At 34.6% G+C, this 21,501-nt stretch overlaps 1 protein-coding gene across 1 annotated transcript; it reads left to right on the top strand.

Moving 5' to 3' along the window:
• Window positions 1-305: 305 nt before the first annotated feature.
• On the top strand, window positions 306-20,427 carry LOC132556057 (uncharacterized). The gene is made up of 19 exons (XM_060220449.1): window positions 306-332; window positions 1,522-1,647; window positions 2,917-3,055; window positions 3,816-4,094; window positions 5,291-5,328; window positions 5,646-5,793; window positions 6,544-7,234; window positions 7,474-7,607; window positions 7,918-8,051; window positions 8,341-9,992; window positions 10,776-10,930; window positions 12,954-13,067; window positions 14,304-14,396; window positions 14,917-15,105; window positions 15,747-15,795; window positions 17,647-17,797; window positions 18,338-18,495; window positions 18,738-18,794; window positions 19,162-20,427. The coding sequence occupies exons 2-19, from the start codon at window positions 1,531-1,533 to the stop codon at window positions 19,334-19,336; spliced, it is 4,473 nt and encodes a 1,490-aa protein (XP_060076432.1). The 5' UTR covers window positions 306-332; window positions 1,522-1,530; the 3' UTR covers window positions 19,337-20,427.
• The last annotated feature ends 1,074 nt before the right edge of the window (window positions 20,428-21,501 follow it).

Raw genomic sequence — 21,501 nt, 5'->3', positions numbered from 1 at the left:
CTTTAGAAATAAAATAAAATATTTCTTAAACCTGAACCGATCCATGCCGGTCTGTAATATTCTCCGTTAAAGTGAATTAAACACGACGAGGAACATATCAAGCGAATTCGTGAATCCCAAAGTATGCTCTGTCACATCCGTCGTTTTTCGTGCGCATGATCTGTACTTTAGACAACACCAATCAAATAATTCCGCCAGGTGTTGTGTGGCGCTACCGCAATTCATAACATTGAACAAACCACGAAGCACGTGTGACATCCTAGATGGCGGGGAATACGTTGATCTGTCAAAAATGAAAACACAACTCCTCCTTTGATATTCTGTTGTCAAATGTAATAGTTGTTATATCTTTAATGCTATTTTAAGCAAGGTTAATTTAAGCTACTTTGAAAAAGTGTGGAATTCCTTTGCGATTGACGGATTGAACGTCTGTTATTCATAATCAAGCACCTGCTTTCTGGGAGACAAAAATAGTTGTCTGCGAACGTGTAGTATGGTTGATTGACGAAATACGTTATTCTTTCGTACATGGCACTGCACCTGTAACCATATGGAAATTCTGATAGTATTATGATGAAAATAACTTAACCGTAGGCCCCGAGGATCATAGGAAGTAAGACCTTATTTATTGACACGAGGCTTTTACACAATTTTACTACAAGAAATAAATGTACTTCACTGATTCAGGTCACATAACTCTGTCATATTTAGCACAACAAACAAATGTTTTATAAAAATAAACACCACAAAGCTTTCAAGATGGTTAAAAAACAACTGGCATGACTAAATTGTGCACTGGAAACTTGTTGAAAAGAGATAACTTATATCATCTTGTATTGATATAGTGCATGACTTGCAACTGCAAGGATGTCTTTGTTACACTGGTTCATGTTGATTTGAGAAAAATAAAGAAACACTTAGTATTCCTAGAAAATTTCACTTGATCACCATTACACCACAAACATTTAATGCAATTGGTACCCTGAAATATTTGGCAGCAATACTGTAGTTTCATTCATCTTGGAACACCATTTGGTGGATGAAATGACTTGTACATGTATCTCGGGACCAAAACTGAAACGGGTTTTAAAAAATTCATCGGCATTTAAACTTAATTTGTGAACATCAACAATGTTTTGCTTGTTGTGCTATACAAAGAACACAAAAGATGCCTTAACCTTTTCTATTGCATTTTTGATGCCAGAGATCCTGTGTTTATTTTCAAAAGCTTTTTCAACCGAGTCAGGTTCACCAAAAATGGTTTTGTTTTCCCATGATGGGACATTATTATAAAGGCCTGTTTATAAAAATAACAGACATTTATTTGTCTTTCTTTCTTAATATGTGTTTAAAAAAGTTTCATGCGTTCATGTTTTATATTGATGATTTTGAAAAATTCATTTAAACTATTTTTAATTTTTGAAATGTAACAGGATTTTTATTCAGAGAAATGTTAGCTCAACATATTACAATGCATGGAAGCTGTGAAATATTGATAATTAGATTATGTATTATTTCTAGATACCTACAATGTCAGCCTCCCAGCGTAGCCTTGTGAGTCTTCGCAAAAAGGTGACAGAGAAAGTGGAGAATATCCGGGATCAACGTGGTCTGTTGGTTGCAATTCTTGACGAGTACATTGCCGAAGTGAGTATATAAAAGGCAGTGTTTATACTGCTCTCAGAATTACTTATTACTTCTGCACTTCGTTTGACAGAAGTATAACAGAAGATATTTTCTAATTTTGTTTTTAGCTTTCAGTACTTTTTAGCCCACCATCTAATAGATGGTGGGTTATTCAAATTGCCCTGCATCCGTGGTCCGTCCGTCCGTAAACAATTCTTGTTACCGCTATTTCTGGAAAAGTACTGGATGGATCTTTCTCAAATTTCATATGCAGGTTCCCCTTGGTCCCTAGTTGTGCATTGTACCTTTTTTGAACTGATTCGAATTCAAGATGGCCGACAGGTGGCCATCTTGGATTTTGGAAGTAAAAGTTTGTTACCGCTATTTCTGAGAAAGTACTGGATGGATCTTCCTCAAATTTCATATGCAGTTTCCCCTTGGTCCCTAGTTGTGCATTGTACCTTTTTTGGACTGATTCGAATCGAATTCAAGATGGCCGACAGGCAGCCATCTTGGATTTTGGAAGTAAAAGTTTGTTACTGCTATTTCTTGGAAAGTACTGGATGGATCTTTCTCAAATTTCATATGCAGGTTCCCTTTGGTTCCAAGTTGTGCATTATAACTTTTTGGACTGATCTGAAATCAAGATGACTGACAGGCAGCCATCTTGGATTTTGAGAGTAAAATCTTGTTACTGCTATATCTGAGGAAGTACTAGATGGATCCTTCTGATATTTCATAGATATTGGTTTCCCTTGGTCCCTAGTTGTGCATTGTACCTTTTTTGGACTGATTTGAAATCAAAGTGGCCCACAGGCAGCCATCTTGGGATGTCGACAGTAATACAGCACAAGCATATTGTCCATTATCCACCTGTAACTGACTGCTATCTAATAATACTTTGGGATCTTTTTCAAATATTTGCTAATAGGTGCTTAATAAAAATATCTTGTGCCTTCATTGAGTACATTCAATGAAGACCAGTTCATGAACATTTACAACACCTGTAACAAACAAAAAAAAATAAACAAATCTTCAAGAACTGAAAACAGATCCTCAAATGGTTGGCGCCAAGATCCCTCTGGGATCCCTTGTTAATAATTGCTATTCAATATTTGTAAATTGTTGTTCGCTCAGTATTCACTTAATATTAATGCTTCAATTTCAAATGCTTTCCTTCCTTACCGACTGTATTTTTTATCATATTGACAGGAAAAATATATTGCTGACATGTATTCTAAATTTATCTTGGTTTGCAAGACGTTATAGGACTTTGTAATGTTTTTGCAGAGTGAGAGGGATGCTAACAATCTGCTTGCTATCAAAGACAAAGGCATGTTTATGCAGAGTTTTGTGGATATTGTACAGAACTTGGACAGATGTTACAATACCTGTTTCCTTCTTACTACAGAAGCTGAAAATCTCATAGGTAATTTTCTGTTTGGCTTATCATAGACATGTACAAAGATGCGGAGAAGCTTCATGATATTGATTACCTAATGCATATTTTCCTATTCATTTGTCATGAAAAAAATCAAAATATATACACAATAATCCAAAATTAGACCAACTATTGTACCAGTAGTTTGTTTAATTGTTACATTTAGCTTTAAGATATAAACAATTGATTTTGTCATGAGCCTGGGGCATTAATAAGCAAAAGGAGACAAAATCTGTGTCACCACAAAAAATTATCTGAAAGTTTAACATTTTTCATATTGTATTTCTCTAGATAATCAGAACCTTCTGATACTTAGTCCCAAACTGGAACAACTGTGCAATATCAGCTTTGTGAAATTAAACATTGACAGTGGCTTTTCTTTATCAGCTGATGATATAAACATATATAGTAGATTAGAATTCTCCCAATTTCCTTAAACAATTCACATGCTACTAGGACATTATGTGTAGATATTGAAAAATTGGAAACAAAATCATTATTCTTTTATAAAACTTTACCATGGGTTTATAATGAAAGAATAAGGAAATATTCATCAGGCTGTGAAAAATGTTTACTGTAGATGTTGGTCTATGATGATAGCAGTTTATAAAGTCTGGATTGACACAACTAAAGAAAGAAAAAGCATCCCATACAATGTACGTCTTGACAAGATGATGCTTCAAGAAATTAATTTTCACTTTTGTTAATAATTGCCACAATTTAAATTAACTTTACATTTATGTTGCAGAGGAAGCACAGCGATCAAGTCCCACAGTTTGTATGCTTACACCAGACACTGACAAACTAGCTAAGCACACTTGTGAAGAGGAGAGCTTGCTCACTGTAACACTGCCTGCTACCTCCGTGGCTAAACAGGACATTGAAAAGACAGAGGGCTCTAACTTCTGCCAGCAGGATAAGGCTCTTTCACCAGAGACAGTTCACAATGTCAATTTGAATGAGAATGCCTCTAAACCAGCAACTCAGAAACAAGTATGGAACATTAAACCTGAAGATGTCAAAAAAGGTAGGACATTCCTGGATATATGAAAAGTCTCTCAAGTGATCAATCTACTATTTGTTTACATGAGTCTTTTTCAGCTATTGTTTAAAAAAAGTCAATGGGCTGCACAATGAAATATATAAGTATGTCGAGAAATTCTTCCAGTCCCATCAAAATGCAGACCTGTGGACTCACATGTAGATTTAGTGTTGTGTATATTTTATTTTAGAATTATTATTAGGTTGGATGTCATACAGTTTACTTTAATAGTTAAAACAAATTATGAAAATTAACATATATGTTGTTTTAAACATCTTCTGGTTTAAATATTTCCTTTATCATTAGTCAAACTTTTATAGTTTGCCATTTTTCTGTAGCAGGGGTAGCTTTAAAAGTGGTAAGATCAAAGACATAACGGTAAACATCAAATGAATTTTTACTGATAGGTATTTATGCTGCATTTGAAATAATACATTTACAGTTATTAGTATTATTGATGAAAACTGATTAAAGAAGTATGGGATGAGGTAACCTTTTAATTTTACCTAGACGATAGACATACAATCTATTTGTATAGAGCATACAGATAATAATGCAACTCAAAATTTGAACAATGATTTACTTTTGGTTCTAAAATGCATCTGTCTTGCATGTCACATTTGAAATAATTTGTTGCACTCTAAAATAAAATCATGATATGATTTTACACTTAAATTTCTGTGCCATTTTAGTACATCATCTTTATTTGACCTAATTATCCATGCAAATTGAACATTAAATGATTGAAACCAAAACTAAATTAAAAGCTCAGAAATCAGCTGAAATAACAATGACGTAAATCCACCTCCGCTGTCAAATGGGAAGGGAAGGGGAAAGGGAGTAAGGATGCCTCAATAAAATGATTAAATCTTTTTCAACATTCTGATTTTTCGATTTGCTGAATTACCAAGAAACAATAGTCTTATAACCATTTATAATCATTCATATCACAATGAGTATAATTTTCTTTGATAGTGTTTGTACAGGATAACAGCAGATAATTAGTGTCATATTAAGCCTGTGTTTAGAAAAACACTGCACTTGTTATTCTCTTTCATCATTTTGAAAGTAGACGATATCAGTTAAAACAGATGTTTGATATGTTAATAGGTATGTCACATTGTGTCTGTTCCATTCAAAATGTTAAAAAAAAGCATAATATTGTAATCTTTATTTTACAGAATCAAGTTCAGAAAGGAAGTGTACTGAGTATCGGAATGTAAGACATATTTTTGTATTAAGTACTGTAGCATTCCATTGAAACACCATTGGACATTCTGATTTGGTTTATAATTCTACATAATTTGTATGGGTGCAAGAGACAAGGAATCCATAATTGGATGAAAAAGATGTTTATACTGCATAAATTCTTATCAGCTTGGTTTTTGAAATAGCCATCGGATGTGTTGGATGCAGAGTTATTGCCCTTTGATCTCCTTGTGTTGCATTGTCATGAGCAGCTGTGTTTCTGTAAGGGATATGTGAGTGTTACACAGCACATCAAACTAACCCATCATATTTTAATAATTGATACAGGTTTCTGACAGTTCTGCTATCCCGAAAACTGCACAGCCAAGACTTGATATGAAGGTTGCCAAGAGATTCCTAGGGAATGTCCTCAATCAAGCAGAAAAAGATAATGAAAGAACACATCGTAATCAACGTATCAGAAGACGTTCTAAAGGTACAATAGTCCCTTAGCATTGGAGAGTAGAACTTAATGTAGACAGCTGTTTGAACATAGATCAAAGAATCTTTCAGACACTCAAAACTTAAAAAGTAGAAAACATAGTGACATTTATATATAAGAACACTCTTAAATTAACATGGCAAAGCAAGACAGAATACAGTGTAATGTGTTGAAGGGTTTGTTAGTCAAAAGGCAGAATACAGTGAAATGTGTTGGAGGGTTTGTTAGTCAAAAGGCAGAATACAGAGTAATGTGTTGAAGAGAATGTGAGTCTCAAGGCAGAATATGGTGTAATGTGTTGAAGGGAATGTCGGACAGAATACGGTGTAATGTGTTGAAGTGAACGAGAGTCTTGCAGGTTTTGTCAGAATGTGATAAAGTTTGAATAGGTGTTACATATTATTAAGTTTTTGAAAATTATGTTTCTTTCAACAGATGTTTTCTGGTTGTACACAGACGTGTAATAAACTATTATTTAATAGCAGTTTTTGTCACTTAAAGAATAGTCATTGTGATATTAAGCTGTATTACATGTACACATTTACACTAGAAGTTCTTCAAACTTAATACAAATATGTAATACACCATGTTGTGTAGACTAGAACAGTTTACATGTGAAGTGTAGGATATACATTTTTTCCTATTTCCCTTATTTTGGCTTACTTGATTCTCAGTTGCAAAAAAATATTTAATGTATTGAAGATTTATGATGCACTAATGTTTTTTGGTTTTTTGTTTTTTTAGGAAAAGGAAAATCGAAAGGAAATACAAATATGATAACTGGGAAAACAAAGAATGTCACTGTGGATTCACCAGCGTCTCTTAAAATGGAACAGGATCTTCAGTATGATGCCAACAGCAAAAATGCAGATTCCAAGGAAGGAATCTGTGTAGTGTCTCAGAGCACGAATACTTCTTCTCAAATCATAGACCCCTCGTCAAAAAAACCCAACAGTTTATCAGAAAATATCAGTGTGTCATCACAAAATATCAGCAAGGTGCCATCTAGCATCACTGAAGATAACTCTCTAAGAGTGGAAAATACATTAAAAAAACTGGACAAGTCAAATAAATTAGGCAGTATAAAGTCTGTGGAAAACAACAATGTAGAAATACGGGATGAGAGGAGAGAGTCTGACTCTAATGTAAATGCAGATGTTAATGTTTCTCCGAGAACATTATCTGATGTTGATAAATCCTCATATCTGTCATCCCCAACTGCTACCCAAATAGAGACTCCATTGGTGCCGGAACGAAAGCCTTATCAAAATGCAGTGGGAGAGAAAGTATCATATGGTCTAGGACCAACATTAAATCCGGTAGAGTTATGTGTTGGACAGCCTGTCACAGTGGAGGTGCTGGAACCCACTTCACCCTGGAAATTTTACATCAAACAGGTGGGATTTGCCCTCGACAAACTCACTGAGGAGATCTTGTAAGTCTCACCGGTTTTACTGTTTTTTTTTATACTGTAGTAGTTTTTATGCATGTTCACAGAGGAAATTTTGTGATGAATAAATGAAACAGTTTTAATAATTAACCTTGGAAATACATGTATATGATTGGTACAAGTATCTGGAGTGTGAATGATTTTGTTATTTATTTGCAGTTTGTATTTGTTGTGGAATTTGTGTTCATCGACTCACCATATGCATTGAAATTCTTATGTTTTAGTTCCTACATGATGAAACATGGAGAAGACAGGAATTTGATACTGAAACCAGAAAAAAATATGATATGCCTGGCAAAATTTTCACAAGATGGACTATACTACAGGGCTAGAGTATTGCAGGTGCATCCCGCACAAGGTACACTAATAGGGACATTTAAGGCAGAAATGTTTTTGTAATATATTCAAGGAAGATTTGAAATTATGCCTTTAAATGGCTTACTTAGTTAGTAAACTTACCACTTTATTCAAACCATAATTGGTATAATTAAATTGACTTTTAAGTTGAAGTTTCAAAATTCTTTCTGGTTAAATGAATTTCTAACTTTGTAAATCTTTTTTAGTCCTGTAAAGGTTTTGGTGATGGGTAATGTTTTAAATATAAATGACACTCTTCCTGTATTATCCTGGATTTGCGCTATATTTAATAATATATATCCCTGTTTTAGGCGAAGAGGTGCCAGTGGACGTCCTTTATGTCGACTTTGGCAACAAAGAGGAGGGAACCTCTGCCCATTTAAGAGAACTGCCAGACAGATTCACTAGTCTCCCTATACAGGCTATCCCATGCGCTCTGGCTAAGGTAAGTCACAATTTCCTTAATTAGTTACTAAAGATCAGGACTCAAAGAATGAAGTTTGCAAAATGCAAAACAAAACCAAAAATCAACCCAGTAATTCTTTCCATAATTATTAAAACAAGTCGACTTGTGAAGCATAATTTTGTTCTGTTTCATTACATGTGAAGTATGTAAATTTAAGATTTTTGAAATGTAAATGCAATGTAGGATGTGTGAGGAGGGCTGTTATTTGTGAAGTAGTTTTGCTTATTCACTTGAATCATTTCTAGCCTTATCATGTGATTTGTTGTAGGTAGCACCTGTGAACAAATATAATGTGTGGACAGAGGAGGATATTTCGGCCTTTGCCCAGTTTGTGTGCAATCAGCAGTTCAGTTGTATCCTTTTATTTGATGCCGAGGAAAGCTTGCCAAAGCTGGTGGAGCTCCTACTATATGTTCCCCGCCCAACTGTCACAGGGGGTCAGCTCTACATCCACAATACTGTCTCCACAGTCAACATTGCCACTGTCCTCATCAACCAAGGTCGTGCAAGGGATACTGCGATTACAGACCAAGTATTAGCACTACGTAGGATGTATCTACCGCCTGTGTCGGCATCAATGCAGTCTCTGCAAGTTAAGCAGGCATCTGATAAATTATCACAACGGCCAGATACTGCTTCTTCATCCAGTCAGTCTTCTTCATTACCTGACAAATGTAAAATTCCTCGACCAATGAAATTGCCACGACCTAAAACAGTTGCTCATAAAAACAAAGTGATGTCAGTGAAAACCATTGTGGCTGCAGCATCTGGTATTACAACAGAGTCTGGTGGCCAGAATATCACTGTCAAACAAGGTGGCAATGGTTTTGAGGAGTCTAAAACACAGCACAAGGACACATCTGAGTCTGATCCTTCTCACAAAGGGGGAACAGAAGCATACCAAGTTCCGGAAACACGTAACACAGCATCAGATGTGCTTCATCAAAGAGACAGTTTGAAGAGTGGATGTGTCACCACTCCTCTCAGTCTGGGAGAAGGCATACAAGCAAATTTACCAAGACAAGAGCAGATCAATAAAGATCTCTCACAGTCCAGTGAAAACCAAGATAATGCACATGATGGAAAAACAAGCAAAGGTCACCTTGAAGCAACAGTGGAAGATAGTGCAAACATGGAGGCTACGACCCAGACTTCTCAAAGTTTTGTCTCTGATAATTCAAGCACCAGCACTACTTCTGCCATGGAGACTCAAAGCATCGAAGATTTCTTGGCAGCCCTGCCTGTAGCCAACATTAAGATTCCCAACGTTGAACAGAAAGATGAACAGCTGTCTGGAATATCGTCAGTGTGTGACTCAATACCAGCAAATGAAGGGGAGACAACTGAGGAGAAATCACCATACAGAAACATTGACTTGCGCTCTAAATGCTTTAATATAATGTTATCCCATGTCATTTCCCCAGAACATTTTTACATACATATTGTTTCTGAGACAGTTGGGAAAACACTGGACAATATGATGAAGAATTTAAACCAGCATTTTGAACAGATTGGCAGAAAGCAATTACAGAAACTCAACAGGAATTACTCGCCAAATATTAATGATTTGTGTTGTGCCAAGTTTTCAGAAGACAGTTGTTTCTACAGAGCAGTTGTGGTTGAAGTTACAACATGTGAAGATTCCTCTTCAGTTGCAAAAGCACATGTATTTTACCTGGACTTTGGAGACCGAGAATGGCTACCACGTTGGAAACTTTTCCCTCTTCCAGAGGAGTTCAAGGATACCCCTCCACTAGCTCTGAGCTGCTCTCTTGCATACATCAAACCTATTGTGACATCACAAGATAGTAACAGATTGTGGCAAGAGAATGTAACTCAGGAATTTGTAACACAAGTTGGGTTTGAGAATCCCATACAGATGATTGTCCTGTCAGGCACTGTCTGCTTGGATATGGAAAGGTAAGTTTATCTTGCATTTTTGACCTTAACCTGAGGTGACCAATAGAATTAAAGTATGGATTTCATACTTCAGAATATCAGGTGATAAAGATGTCATGTAATTAGTATAATACATGACAGAGTTTGATGTACATTAAGTATATAAATGATCTGGAGAAGTTCTTAATGAAGTTTTATGCGTAGGGATATACAAGGTACAATTTTAAATATACAATATAGTTCTATCTCTAGTGTAATGCTGGAGAAATTTTACTTTCCTATACAAAAAAATTGTGATGCCCAGATCAAAATGAACAGTTGTGGTTATGGCAGGTCTTCCATTTAATATGGGGAAAAAAAATTGGTTGGCAGTTTTCCAAATTTATGTGGTACACACTTTAGAGTATTAAGACTGTTGTCTTTCTGATTGAATCAAAGATTTGCCAATTCAACTTCACTGACTGACTTTTTTCACATTTTGGACATTCAAAACTCCATACCAGAAAAAAAAGTTTTAACTGTTTAAACTGAATAATCATTATTCACATTATCTTATAGAATAAAAGGAAATTCAATTCATGAAATTTATTATTATGTAAAAATACAAGTCTATTGCAATTGATTGTCATGAATATATTGACATGTTACACTAACACCTCTTATATACATTTGCATTACAACTTTCAGGAGACAAAACTATGGCTATTATTCTATTATTTATGAAGTCTTTACTGTCCAACTTTATCATTAAAAGTCTGTCAATTAGTTTGTAGTACAGAAGTGATATGATGTAACTTTTGACAGCAATCCAGGTTGTGGTATGATGGACACTGGCATCCTAAAGGTGTTCTTGGTCAAATCAGAGAACGAGGAAGAAGTGTGTATCAACATGGACCTAATACGTCTTGGTTTTGCCACCATTGACTCTAACTACAATCAGGATATTGGCCTAACAAATGGTGTGTTAAGTATCTTAATTGATTAAGAATATGTGTAATTTTGGGATTAAATACAGGATCCAATTAACTGCCATCTCAGACTTGGTTTTCAAGGTTATAATTCAGGCATAAGTCATTTTTTATCAGATTTTGATAAACACATATGACCTAAACTTATGAACAATTCTCTCTTTTTCTGGTTATGGTAATATCATATTTCTAAAACATTTTTTGATGTGGATTATTGCTAGCTATTACAGTATTTATTGAATAAAGATATATCAAATTGTTGTATGTGACACATTTCAGAGTTTTCATTGGGAGAAAACTTGAATTTAGATATTAGCATTAAGTCTTAGTAAAATTCATTTATTTACCTCTTTCACACAAACATCAGCGGCTTAAAACAACGCAATCTAAGTTACTTTTTCTGATGGACATACAGGGTATTTAATTCTTACAATTAAGAAAACTTTATTGGAATTTACCCCAAGGTCCAGGTAAAAATCAGGAATTGTCTGTCTATGCTTTAAAAGATTAGAAAAAAAATAGCAAAAGGAAGTCAAGAGACACCATGAGGAGGGAATTTCAATCAATTTTCATATTCTGAGTTCAGTATATAAACAAGGATCTCATGGCAGCGGACCTCCACTATGTAGTAGGGGAACAACTTCCTTTTATAGCCTTATATTGACTGTACAAGCAAACAAAACTACATTTCAATTACCATATGAACACACTCGGTTCTAGTATCTCAAAATATATTTAGTAGTTTACAACAGCAATTAGACAGTGTACCAGATATTTGTGATGTGTATAATCTGATAATTTTGTGTATTGTGTAGATTTAAAGATTAAAATGGGGTTTTAATAAAAAATACTTTAGTAGATATTATTTGAAAGGGGAGGTAACACTGACAATCATCTCAGATATGTTGCTTGAATGCACCTATTCAAAGTGTGCTCATAGTAAAGCTATTGATAATGAATTGTAGCCTATATGTTATTGATGTCTGTTTATTACTCATCAAAGCTTAGTCAGCTTAATATGTTGATAGTTTTACATGATTACCAAACACTTTGAAGCTTTCTTTATATTTAGTTATTCTTAAGTGAAGTTATTCATGCTTCACGCTTTATGGTATGTTTGATTTAAAAAAATACACTGCTTTCTTCAAGTTTTTATTCCCCTCGTAACGAAGTAAGATGCATACTAAAATAAACTTGTCTATCTTTGTAGAAAAATTGTGTCTGAACAAATCCTCCTCATCATGTGATCCAATTTCACTGAAATGTTTCAGCAATATTTAGGAACATATTGCAGGTGTATAGACATCGTTTTTTCTCGAACTTTTGGTTGCCATGGCAACCTGGTCACTTCACCCTACACACATATTTGATTAAGAAAATTTGATTGCCATTGTCACTAAACACAAGATTTTTTTTATACAGGCCCATAGCTCATTAATCCTATGATTATTTTTACAAGCTTGGTCAGATGGTGTAACCAATTAAAGCTTATAACTTGACTCATTTTAATAAATTGTTAAACAAAATGGAGCAGCTTCTGATTAGTTCAGATTGAAATGTTGACCCATTAGACTGAAAATTGGTATTTGATGGTTTTGAGGAATGGCAAGTACAACAGACCTTTTTTCCCAAGCACTTGTTGTCATTTAGTTGCCATAGTAACAGTTGAAGAAGACCAATGATTACCTAGATAAGTTGTGTCCAAATTATTTTTCTTAAATTTGTTAACTAAATTCATAAAGCTTCACAGGAATATTTAAATGATGGCAGGCAGGGGTTATTAGTTTATGATATCAAATGAGTAATTCTTGAATCTCTTATCTTTTAGCTTATCAAAATTTAAACAAAATTGGCCTCAGAGGATCAAGTCATTATACATTATATAGTATTTGTTTCAGTAAAAGGTAGCTATTTTGATTACTGATAGTATTGGTTTGGGGGGAAAAATGTAAAGTTACAAAGAAAACACTAGTGACTACAGAAAACATGTTAATACTGTGTGAATTTGTTGCAGCACCTGGGGATGTGGAGATTGGAGACTGGGATCCCATGGCTGAGGACTACCTGTCCATAAGAAACAGCTATAACATTGATGTTGATGACCCAGGAGTGGCTACTGTTCAGTACAGTAAGACTGACCTTTCACCTCTTCAACGCCAGCCTCATAGTATCAATATTGGTCCAATTTCTGATGGTCCCTACTTTAAACATAATGTAATAGGTCACCAGTTTGATGTTCAATTTTGCTATTACTTTCTCAGAAATCTTAAAAGTTGTGTGAAATTATGAGAACATACTTCATGTTTTATAAATATTCCCATTACATAGGCTCTTGATATACAAGGTTTTATTAGTCCCCTGCTGGTGAAACCGGAGGGACTATAGTGTTTGTCTCCATACATCCGTCCATCCGTCCGGATGTTGGTTTCCAGACGATAACTTGAGCACAGATTGATGGATTTGGATCAAACTTCATACAATGGTAGTTTATAAGGCAATATAGTGTGGGATTTTTTTGGGTCAAAAGATGAACTACAAAGGTCACTGTTACTAAAAATAGAATCTTGTCACAATTTAGTTTTCAGACAATAATTTGAGAATGGATTGATGGATTTGGTTGAAACTTGATATACTTGAAGCTTATAAATAGTAAAACAATACACTTCTGATACAGAACAAGTTCTACATTACTTGAAAAAATAATGTATTTATACTGGAATTAGATCATGGGGCAAACATAAAAACTCAGATCCATAGTAAAGGGTTAGCTTATTGCAAACAGTTAAGTAGCATTTGCTCCCATTTGCTTTACAACAGAACATTGGTGGGCTTATTAGCAGACATGGGCTTATTTGCTGATAAATACAGAAGCTTTTACGGCAGGGGACATGTGTTGCATGTAACACTAACTGTAAGCTTGTTTTATATGTGGTGAACTAAAATTAACAGTCATTCATGGCTGTAAATTGAAATGGAAACCAATTCAAGATTCTTTTTATCATGTGACAAATCATTTAGGCAAATATTAAAGAAAATGGCTATTTTTATACTGAAGGTGATTTAAGCTCTATATCTATGGTCTCCATTGTTATGTCACAATGCAGTCTATGGATGAGTGACATGTTTCATTATCTAAACATGATGATGCATATGGTTATATTTTACATGTGCATACATAATACACAAAGATATTACTGGGCATATTTACTGAATTACAAGGTACTCGTGTGATCAAGGAAAATATGAAGAACAAATACAACCATTTTAATATGCAGCTTTATAGTACTTTTAACTTTATTCTAAATTTAACAATTTTGAATGGAAGCAATTTCAATCTAAGACACGTTTTTCCTGGTTTTTTCAGAGGCACAGGATGAGAAGCAGCTATGTAAATATTTTGCCAACAACAGTTGTTGGAGAGGAGACAGATGTCCATACAGACATGTTCAGGTCACAGGTAAATTACCTGTACACAGACGTAAAGGTCACAGTTAAATTGTGTGAACAGAGACATATGCTGGGCACAGGTAAGTTGTGTGTACTCCGACATATACAGGTCAAGATACAGACACGTATAGGTCACAGGTAAGTTGTGTGTACTCTGACATATACAGGTGATGATAATACAGACATACAGGTCACAGGTAAGTTGTGTGTACCTGGACATATACAGGTCATGATACAGACACGTACAGATCACAGGTAAGTTGTGGGTATACTGACATGCACAGGTCACACCACAGACATGTACAGGTCACAGATTAGTTGTGTGCACTGAAACATGAACAGGTTACGGTCAAGTTGTGTGCGCTCAGATATGTACAGGTCACAGGTAAGGTGTGGGTATACTGACATGCACAGGTCATAATAGAAACATGTACAGGTCACAGGTTTGTTTTTACACCAAGTATAACAGACTTTGTCTTGTCGGCGTGTATGCACCATGTATAACACTTAGAATTACTGGTATGTTATAGGAGGAGTGACCATGGACAGGGAGCCAGTGTATGGTGGTCTGGATGAAGCCCACATTGAGGCTCTACTGCCAGACTGTGACACCTGTGTAGCTGTAGAAATAGCCACAATCATCAACCCTGCTCACTTTTACATCATCTTGCCTTGGGGAAAGAGAACCTTAGATACATTGCTTGACCCTAAGGTCACTGGTAAGTAGGTGTAACCTCATTAAGACCAATAGAGAATTGTAAATGGTTTTCATTTGAGTGCACTTATGACATCATGACTTTCATTCCAACTCAACTTCCAATGAAATTCAAATGTTAGGGCTGTAATTTTAGTACAATAAATATTTTGATTATGAAACTTAAAGTGTACCTGCCCACAGAAAATGTGCAAGTGTATTGTGACTGACTTCTGTATTTATGCTCTGAAGTTCAAATGAAAATACATTTTCAGGATTGTAACTTTTAAGTGTGCAAACATAAGGTGGTTTCTATACACTAAAGTGAACCGGAAACATTCTGTTAAAATTTACCTGGAGTATGTTTTTAATTAAAATTAAAAAATGGGTAATCTGACTCCACCCTCATAGGTTAAGTATTTGCCTGTAGTCTGTCACGCAACAGGTACTCATTTGCGTACCCACAGAGAATTAATTAAACAGGCCTTTATCAGTTAGAAATCTAAACACTTAGATATTTTTGTATGTCAACATAACTTAATAATTTCATTCTTGTGGAAACTTCTATAAGGTAAAATAACCAAATGATAAAGTGTTTGGAGTCACATTGTGTATTGTGTTTAAATTGTATAAACTTCTCAAGTGTATTATTTTAATATTTCATAGATCCTGGTGATGATGATGAGACTTTGGATGAGCTTGTAATTTCACTGCAGTGAGTATGATTCTAGTTCAGAATAACTTAAGCAGGTCACTAACACAGTGCCTCACCAAGCAAGAATATGGATAAAAAATGTGTCAAAAATTGATTGATTATTTTGATATAATAGGGATTTTATTATTTTTCAATTTATTGTATGTCATTCACGTTTGCTACTATCTTAGGATACTTTTTGGGAAGAAAATCATATTGTAAATACTGAAATCAGGTGTTGATCTGTCAGTAGGGAAATACTGAAATCAAGTGTTGATCTCTTGGTAGGAAAATACTGAAATCAGGTGTTGATCTCTTGGTAGGAAAATACTGAAATAATGTGTTGATCTGTCAGTAGGGAAAATACTGAAATAAAGTGTTGATCTGTCAGTAGGGAAATACTGAAATCAGGTGTTGATCTCTTGGTAGGAAAATACTGAAATCAAGTGTTGATCTGTTAGTAGGGAAATACTGAAATCAAGTGTTGATCTCTTGGTAGGAAAATACTGAAATCAAGTGTTGATCTGTTAGTAGGGAAATACTGAAATCAAGTGTTGATCTCTTGGTAGGAAAATACTGAAATCAGGTGTTGATCTGTTAGTAGGGAAATACTGAAATCAGGTGTTGATCTCTTGGTAGGAAAATACTGAAATCAGGTGTTGATCTCTTGGTAGGAAAATACTGAAATCAGGTGTTGATCTCTTGGTAGGAAAATACTGAAATAATGTGTTGATCTGTCAGTAGGGAAATACTGAAATCAGGTGTTGATCTCTTGGTAGGAAAATACTGAAATCAGGTGTTGATCTCTTGGTAGGAAAATACTGAAATCAGGTGTTGATCTGTTAGTAAGGAAATACTGAAATCAAGTGTTGATCTCTTGGTAGGAAAATACTGAAATCAGGTGTTGATCTGTCAGTAAGGAAATACTGAAATCAGGTGTTGATCTCTTGGTAGGAAAATACTGAAATCAGGTGTTGATCTGTCAGTAAGGAAATACTGAAATCAGGTGTTGATCTCTTGGTAGGAAAATACTGAAATCAGGTGTTGATCTCTTGGTAGGAAAATACTGAAATCAGGTTTTGATCTGTCAGTAGGGAAATACTGAAATCAAGTGTTGATCTCTTGGTAGGAAAATACTGATGACAGATTCTGATAAAGAATGGGCTCTGTTATTACTTCTATATGACTTTGCAAATTGTATTGTCAAGTAAACGAAGGATGATTTTATTTATTACATGGTTCAATACTGGAATGTTCAGCATATTTATTTTCAGATACCTTGTAATCATCTGATAATGAGTGTGTACATAGACACCACTTAGCTTTAATAATGGAACCATATCATGGTATTTTAATAAAAACAGATGAGCTCAAAATTAAAAGAAAAGAAATGAACTGCTCAAAATTAAAAGGAAAAAAAAAATGCTCAAAATAAAAATTAAAAAAATTAAAAATCTGTAGGAAAGACTCATTTTTTGCAAGAATTTTTTCCTTACACTTGCAGTCAATACCCTGGTATCTCTCTAGTGTGCTGGGAGACATCTGTGATGATACTGTACATGATTTTATGTAAAGGTTTCTCAAACAGTAACACTGTCAACAAGAGATGGGAAATGCCGTGTAATAAACTCTAATCCCTTAATGGTATTCAAACTGTCATACCTATAATGACCTTTAGCCTTATCAGAACTTTAAATCATACTTTGATTAAGAGGTCACTGCATTACTGTGTTGGTTTGCCCATGCAATATCTGTCTTTCATTTTGTTTTATGAGACTGCTGAAAGTGTCCTGATGTCTCATGATGTTTTTATAACATCTCTTTATTTTGAGACATGTGTTATTTAAACCTTTCATCCTTGCTTTTCTTCAGAAGACACTATGGAAACATGTCATTCTCCCAGAGGACATTAGTACATTATGCAGAAGGTGAACTAGTGGTAGCTCGGTTTGTACAAGATGGATGTTGGTATCGTGCCAAAGTTCTTCGTTCTGATGACAGAGAGCAAGACACTAAGATTCAGGTGTGTTTTGGAAGATGGAAATATATTTATGAATTTGTATTAGATATCTAACTATTAGTACTTTCTTTTACAGAATGCATTATAATCTACCAAGTATGTAGACTGAATTCAACACCATTAATTATATTGGTAACATTTTTATGCCACAGCCAGTCTATAGAAGGCGTAAAGCACTACCCTGTATTATCTTGTGACTCAGTTTTGTTGTTTTATTAATTTGTTTTTGTCTTTATATACCATTATGTGAACAGATATAGATGTATTTATGGATAGATATGGCACAATAAATCTAATACTAATTTCAACACTATATAGACATTTAAGTTTGTGTAAGACTAGTGCCCGCTAAATCTCGTTCAGAAATTAAGTATTTTATAATTTGAAAAAAAATGCTTTGGATGTTTTCACGTTTCAAGCTGTAAAGGTAGAGGTCGGCAATACTATTTATATCAGATCATCAAATTTGCAGGGGTAAGAACTTTATTTGTTCTTCCCAGTTTTCCTTTCAATCCTGTCAATAATAATTTGTATTGTCCTCAGGTGTTCTATGTAGATTTTGGAAACAAAGAATGGGTATCAGAGCGTGATATCAAACCCATGGATCCACAGTTTCTCCATCTACCCTTTCAAGCCATTGAGTGTTTTCTGGTGGACATAGAACCAAGTGGCCATGCAGATCAATTCTCAGAGAAAGCCAAGTGAGTGAAAACCAAAGATTCCTAAAACAAAACATGCTGTGTATTAAAGGTAGCTTTGCAGTGATTTGTAGTTTGTAGTATTCTCTTGCTTTGTCCATGTCAAATCACAATAAATGAAAACAAAATTATGAAACTCTGGTGAATAGAAATTCAATAACATTTCTACTTTTATGTAGTTATAAGGGATCTAATGGAAAAATATACAATGGATGATTTAATTTTGAAAGATTTTTATTTGGCAGGACAATGTTCCAACAAATGACTGATGGCAAGACACTGGTAGCTTATGTCAAATCTAGGTAAGTGTTCCCAATGAAGGATTTATTTTGACCTATATAAATTTATTCTTTAATATCTGTTTGATGCTAGTGTGATTATTTTACTTCATGAAAATGTTGATGATGACCGAACTTTGGGTTGTCTGTATGAAGACCTGTTTGACACCACTATGTGATTTGTATTTACAAACTACGTGTTGTTTGTATGAACACCAGTTTGACACCAGTGTGTGATTAGTGTTTCATAACTATGTCTTGTTTGTATGATTAGTGTTTCAGAAATATGGATCATTTGTATGAACACCTTTTTTACATGATTTGTTTCAAAACTTTGTGATGTTATTTGTGTGAATACCTGTCAAACACAAATGTATGATTTGTGTTTCAGATCTTGGAGTGGCTGTTTGTACATTGATCTGTTTGACACGAGTGGAGAGGAAGACATCAACATTGGTAAGGTTCTCATCACAAAGGGCCATGCCCAGGTACCTAGGCCACATTCCGACACTAGCCTGATAAGTCAGTCCGGCAGTGAGGGCTCTCTTCTCCTTGTTCCTGGCTGAAAACTTACTGGATAACTGATGTAAAATACTCCACACTTTTTTCCACTGTGATTCTACATATACTTATTGGCCAGATAGTGTTTCTGATCTTTTTTTTATATTTTTTTACTTGACATATTGGTGCTATACTTGATATTGAATTCAACTTTAAACTGAAAGTGTTCTGATAGATTGGACAAAACTGCTCACCATCACACCTCTATAGGTATTTGAATGTTGAAGGTTGGGAGGAGTAGAATTTGTATTAAAAATAGATTCTTGGACTGGAAACTTGGTGGACAATTATTTTTCACTTGCACATTTTTATGAAAAAATTTGCGAGTGTGTTTTTAAGAGCAGATTCTATTAGTTTTTTGCTTTTTCTTTCAACACGGCATCAAATCACTCTAAATATGCTTATACTGTACTTTATCCTCTTCAAGCTAAAGAGTATTGGGCTTTAGAGCAATATTCACTATTGTTTATTAATTTACATATTCAATAGGAGTATTTTCTAGAAATGGTGAATGTTGAATCAAAATTTGTAGCAGACAATGGTCTAAATCACAACATAATTTTATCACTGGAACTTTAGTTTGAGGCAGAATACATTCAGTTGATCAGAACATTCTTAATTTTCATATCCTAACAAATGCATATATACTCAATGTGATATTGAATTGATTTCTGTCGTACAAAACTAGATTCATTGTAGAATCAGAGCATGGATTACTACTCTCCTGCTTAGATCTTAAATGCTTCTTCAAAAAAAATAGTCTGCCTAGCATTTATTTCATGATTGGGTAAAAATACAACGAAATGAATTCTTTAAGACTTTTATTAAGTGCTGAAAATGCAATAAGTCATAGGATGGTTTACAGTATTTGTCATGACAATGAAACCATAGTGTCATGGAACATATGACTAAAGGTCAATTAAAGATCTTGATGCCAAATACACTGTTTTACTGCTCTCAACATACTTTGGGTAGTTTCTGTGGTAGGTGACAGAAGGTACTCGACATACAATGCAAATGTTGTCTTCCTTGTTACACTTTCTAAAGTTTATTATTTTTTAATGTTATTTTTGTTTTACTATTTTGTTAATAAAGAACAGACAGGTAGTCACATGAAACATTTTTCATGTTTTTTTTTATTTCCAACTTCTTACACAACCCAGCCATACATGATTATGCAGTCAGTAATATCTTTACATGAATTTACTGTGAAACACATTTCTTAATGAACAATCCAATATTTTCTGTAAACAGAAAAAAAATTCTCAAATGATGATATAAAAAACTTTTTTAAATTAACAGTTTAAGGTCAAAATCCAAGGCTAAATACAAGTCTGTACTCTTTGATCCTGATGTTGGAGACCACACTGCAGATGAGGCATCTAATAACTTGATCCTTCTCTGTAAACACTCGTACAGTTCCGGCTTGGGGAAAAACATTGGATAAGCAAAGAAACCTTCCATCCATTTAAGTTGCAGTATCTATACGGATTTTAAAGAACTTCAAAGAAGTTTAAACCAATCTTGAACATCCTTCCGGAGAAAAAACGGTTCTCAGAGCATGTGGTATCTTGTACTCTGTACTCTACCTATCACCATTCCAACGGAAGGAATGAAATTAACTTCTGTTAAACGTGGAAGTTTTTTTTAAATAAATCAAGACATTGTCAGAATGTTTGACGTGAGATCAAATTAGAAGGCTAGTATCATTAGCTCACCTCGCCCTAAGGGCGATGTGACATGCCATGGAACTGCATCCTCGTTCGTGCTTCCAGCACCAACTTTTCCATTTAAACAATTTCTTCTCAATAACCATTTGGCCAAATTTCATGATACTTGGCTAGCGGACTGCCTGGATGAAGCTCAACCTAAATTGCAAAAGAAATTACAGTGTTCCTTAGCACCATATTCAATGTCGAAGGAGTCAAATTTAAACATTATCTTCTAATAAACCAAAAGGCCACGAATCATGATATTTTGCTGGTAGAATCTGGCATGACGCAAGACAAGGTTTACAAAAACCTATATTCAAAGTCACAATGATCAAATTCGTTGAAATCTTTAAACAACTTCTGACCCAGAAGCATGGTGTATAACTGATAGGTACACAGTATAAATCTCAACGTTTGCAAGAATAAATGAAACATGACTCGTATTAATGATCAAAGGG

Source organism: Ylistrum balloti, unplaced genomic scaffold, assembly GCF_031769215.1.
Source record: "Ylistrum balloti isolate Yb309-2 unplaced genomic scaffold, AGI_CSIRO_Ybal_v1 Utg370542, whole genome shotgun sequence".
NCBI lineage: Eukaryota > Metazoa > Mollusca > Bivalvia > Pectinida > Pectinidae > Ylistrum > Ylistrum balloti.
The sequence above is the reverse complement of the archived record's forward strand: the minus strand, read 5'-3'. Positions and strand labels throughout refer to the sequence as shown.

Bases quoted from the DNA above. Each gene is read 5' to 3' on its own strand.
- LOC132556057 (XM_060220449.1), top strand. From the start codon at position 1,531: ATGTCAGCCTCCCAGCGTAGCCTTGTGAGTCTTCGCAAAAAGGTGACA. The intron at 8,052-8,340 runs GTAAGTCACAAT...GATTTGTTGTAG, and splicing joins TCCCATGCGCTCTGGCTAAG to GTAGCACCTGTGAACAAATA. The intron at 15,796-17,646 runs GTGAGTATGATT...GCTTTTCTTCAG, and splicing joins GAGCTTGTAATTTCACTGCA to AAGACACTATGGAAACATGT.